We start from the raw sequence: 3315 nt of genomic DNA, 5'->3' as shown, positions 1-3315 counted from the left end.
GTACAGGGAATGGGATAAAATATATATGGAATAGGGACAAAATATACTGGGAATGGGTTAAAATATACAGGGAATAGGGAAAAAATATACAGGGGATGGGGTAAAATATACAGGGAATGGGGTAAAATATACAGGGAATGGGGTAAAATATACAGGGGGTGGAAATAAAATAAAATATACAGGGAAAGGGGATAGAACAGGGAATGGGGATAAAATAGGCAATGGGGTATAGGTTATTGGAGGTATGGAAAGGGGGCTGTAGGGGTTGGGGGCTACAAGGACAGCAGCGATTCTTTCACAGAATCATGGAAAATCCTCTGAGCCCGTGGAGTCCAACCATTCCCCAGCACTGCCTGGAGCAGCCACCCAGCCTGGGACACGTCTGTCACCAGCACTCACACAGATCTGTCACCTGCCTGTTCCCTTTTCCCTGGGGACACTGCCCAGACCCCACAGAGCCCCAAACCCCAAATCCACCCTGGGCTCCTTCCATCCCCGGATCCCTTCTGCCCCACAAAAGGATCCTCACACCACGAGGTGTTYCTGCATTTATTTTTTATTAACCATTTATTTGTCTGTAATCATTTTACTCTCACATTACAATCGTGTGTGTGGGGGGTTTTATATATATATTTTTTTTTAAATTTTATTTTTGTAAAATAAATAGAGATAAGTGAACTTTTAAGGTAGGACACTCTCCAGATCCTTGGTTAAACTCYTTGATTCCATGATTGAATCTCTGCATCAGACCTGTGGAAGCACAGCCCACACACGCTCAGGTAAAAGCCCAACTGCCCAAAATTCCTAAAAATCCCCGGTCCTGGACGCGGGGCTGCAGCGGAGCCTGGCGGGAGCAGCCGGGCAGGAGCAGCGGCTCCCACCACGCCCTTTCCCCTCTCGCCAAGAATTTCCTGTTCCTTTCACAAATACACTGATACTGAGTTAAAAATCTATTGTTTTCCGAAGCTGTGAATGTTAAGGGGTTACGTGTGATCCCAAAYTCTGGCTCCACCCCCGCGGACAATCCCGGGAGCGGGTCGGGAAGAGGCACAGCTCTGTTAGACCATAATTAACTTTGGGTAAYTTACTTACAAGTGGATTTTTAGGTAGTTTTTAGGTTTAAAGCCTTTGATTCATTATCCTGTGACGTGGCCCTCCCTGGCAGGGGGACAGGGATGGCTCTTGGGGACCCAACATTGGCTGCAGAGCCACCCCAAGGGACACAACATTCATGTTTCCCGTGTGGAAGACGGAGCAGGCTTTGCCTGGAGAGCTGAGCTGAGGATGCTTCACTCAGAACACTGACCCTCTGCCTTCCTCCTCCTCCTCCTCCTCCTCCTCCTCGGCCATTCTCCCGTGCCCAGGCGGTTCCAAAGGGACAGAGGAGCCACAGTGGTGGCCACATGGCCAGTGCAGCCCAAATTGTGCCCCTCACTGGGTGCACACAGAGCTCAGGACGGGCACTGGAGCCTCCATCCCTCGCCGGGTGCAGATGTGGCTGTGGAGCTCCTGTGGCAGTGGGGACAGTGCCTGGGGTGTCCCCAGCTCGCCAGCAGCACGGTGGGTGGCWCCAGGGACTGTGGGTGGCACCAGGGACTGTGGGTGGCACCASTGACTCGCTCCAGGCTCGTTGGAGATCTTGGTTCTCTTTCCTCCCGTGTGTTCCTCACTCCACGGCGCAGCTGAGCGGTGTGGGACACCCTGCCCTGTCCCTGTCACCTCCCTGAGCCCATCCTGCAGGATGCCAGCCTGCCCAGGCCACCAGGTCCCCGTCTGTCCTTGTTCCAGCCGAGAGGACGCTGCAGGGAGGAGGAGGAGGAGGAGGTTCATGCAGAGGAGACTCTTCCGTGCCTCTCTGTCCCCGCTCAGGGACATCCCATGYGGGGTTGGCAGCAGCTGGAGGGTCCCGTGGAGCTGTGAGAGTCCTGACAGTCCTCCAAGAACTCCAGCAAAACAAGGAACAAAGACTAAAACAAGACCCTTCTCAAGGGTGTCGCCTCATCCAAGTCCTTCCARGCTCAGGAGCCGTGTTCCTGACAGAGAAGCCAACCACTGGAAACAAAAATAAACGCTCCTTTTCTGTAGCTTTTAGAGGATATAGCTGGAAAACGAAACAAAACCAACCCGGGAGATTGTCTCTTCCCCTSGTCAAACCCATCAGTAGGCAAGTCAGAAGAACAAATGTTCAAGTTATGGGGTGCAGCAGCAGCCAACACGAAACATTCAAGTCGATGATTTCTCTATGTACAGGGAGGCCCTGCCCTGGAGCCGCTCGGAATTCACCGGGAGCCGTCATCTGATCCTCTTCTCCACCGAGTACACCGAGATGTAGAAATCATTGCTGCCCACGGCCAGGTGGGGCTGGAGAGAGCACAGGGACAAACGGGGACAGTCACAGTGGGGAGAGCACAGGGACAAACAGGGACAGTCATAGTGGGGAGAGCACAGGGACAAACAGGGACAGTCATAGTGGGGAGAGAACAGGGACAAACGGGGACAGTCACAGAGGGGAGAGCACAGGGACAAACAGGAACAGTCACAGTGGGGAGAGCACAGGGACAAACACAGGGGACAACACGGGGAGAGCACAGTCACAGCAAGGAGAGCACAGGGACAAACAGGGACAGTCACAGCAAGGAGAGCACAGGGACAAACAGGGACAGTCACAGAGGGGACAGCACAGGGACAAACAGGGACAGTCATACCAGGGAGAGCACAGGGACAAACAGGCACAGTCACAGCGGCTGCCAAAGCCCTCTGAGACCACCAAGCCCAGCCTGTGACACGTGTCTGTCCCACAGGGACACAGGGACACTGGGACATGCCATCCCCAGTCCCACAGGCACACTGGGACATGCCAGCCCCACAAGGACATGCCATCCCCCAGTCTCAGAAGGACACTGGGACATGCCATCCCCAGTCCCACAAGGACATGCCACCTCCAACCCCACAGGGACACTGGGACATGCCATCCCCACAAGGACATGCCATCCCCCATTTCCACTGGAACATGCCACCCCAGCCCCACAGGGACACTGGGACATGCCATCCCCAGTCCCACAAGGACATTGGGACATGCCACCCCCAGCCCCACAAGGACACCAGGACATGCCACCCTGTCCCCAGGGGCACAGACCCAGTGAGGATGGAAGGCCAGGCAGCTGATGGCTCCCACTCTCTGGCCCATGAAGCCATCGTAGTATTTGATGTTGTTGATCAGCTCCCCGTTGCCGTTGTAGATGGCAGTGAACTGGTTCATGGAGCCACTGCAAGAAAAGGGACAGAGCAGGGGGTCACTGGGGGCGCTGGGAGGGG

At 54.7% G+C, this 3315-nt stretch overlaps 1 protein-coding gene across 1 annotated transcript in view; it reads right to left on the bottom strand.

The window, feature by feature from the left end:
- Positions 1-544: 544 nt before the first annotated feature.
- Positions 545-3315, bottom strand: part of LOC130586007 (regulatory-associated protein of mTOR-like) — a 78021-nt gene continuing 75250 nt past the window's right edge. Inside the window, 2 exon segments of the mRNA XM_057386707.1 lie at positions 545-2361; positions 3137-3305. Of these exon segments, the coding sequence (XP_057242690.1) occupies positions 2293-2361; positions 3137-3305 (238 nt within the window). The 3' untranslated portion in view covers positions 545-2292.

The sequence above is a fragment of the Malurus melanocephalus genome, unplaced genomic scaffold (assembly GCF_030028575.1).
Source record: "Malurus melanocephalus ecotype Western Australia unplaced genomic scaffold, MMel_1.1 scaffold_1035, whole genome shotgun sequence".
Taxonomy (NCBI): Eukaryota; Metazoa; Chordata; class Aves; order Passeriformes; family Maluridae; genus Malurus; species Malurus melanocephalus.
This window is presented reverse-complemented; position numbering and strand designations above follow the sequence as displayed.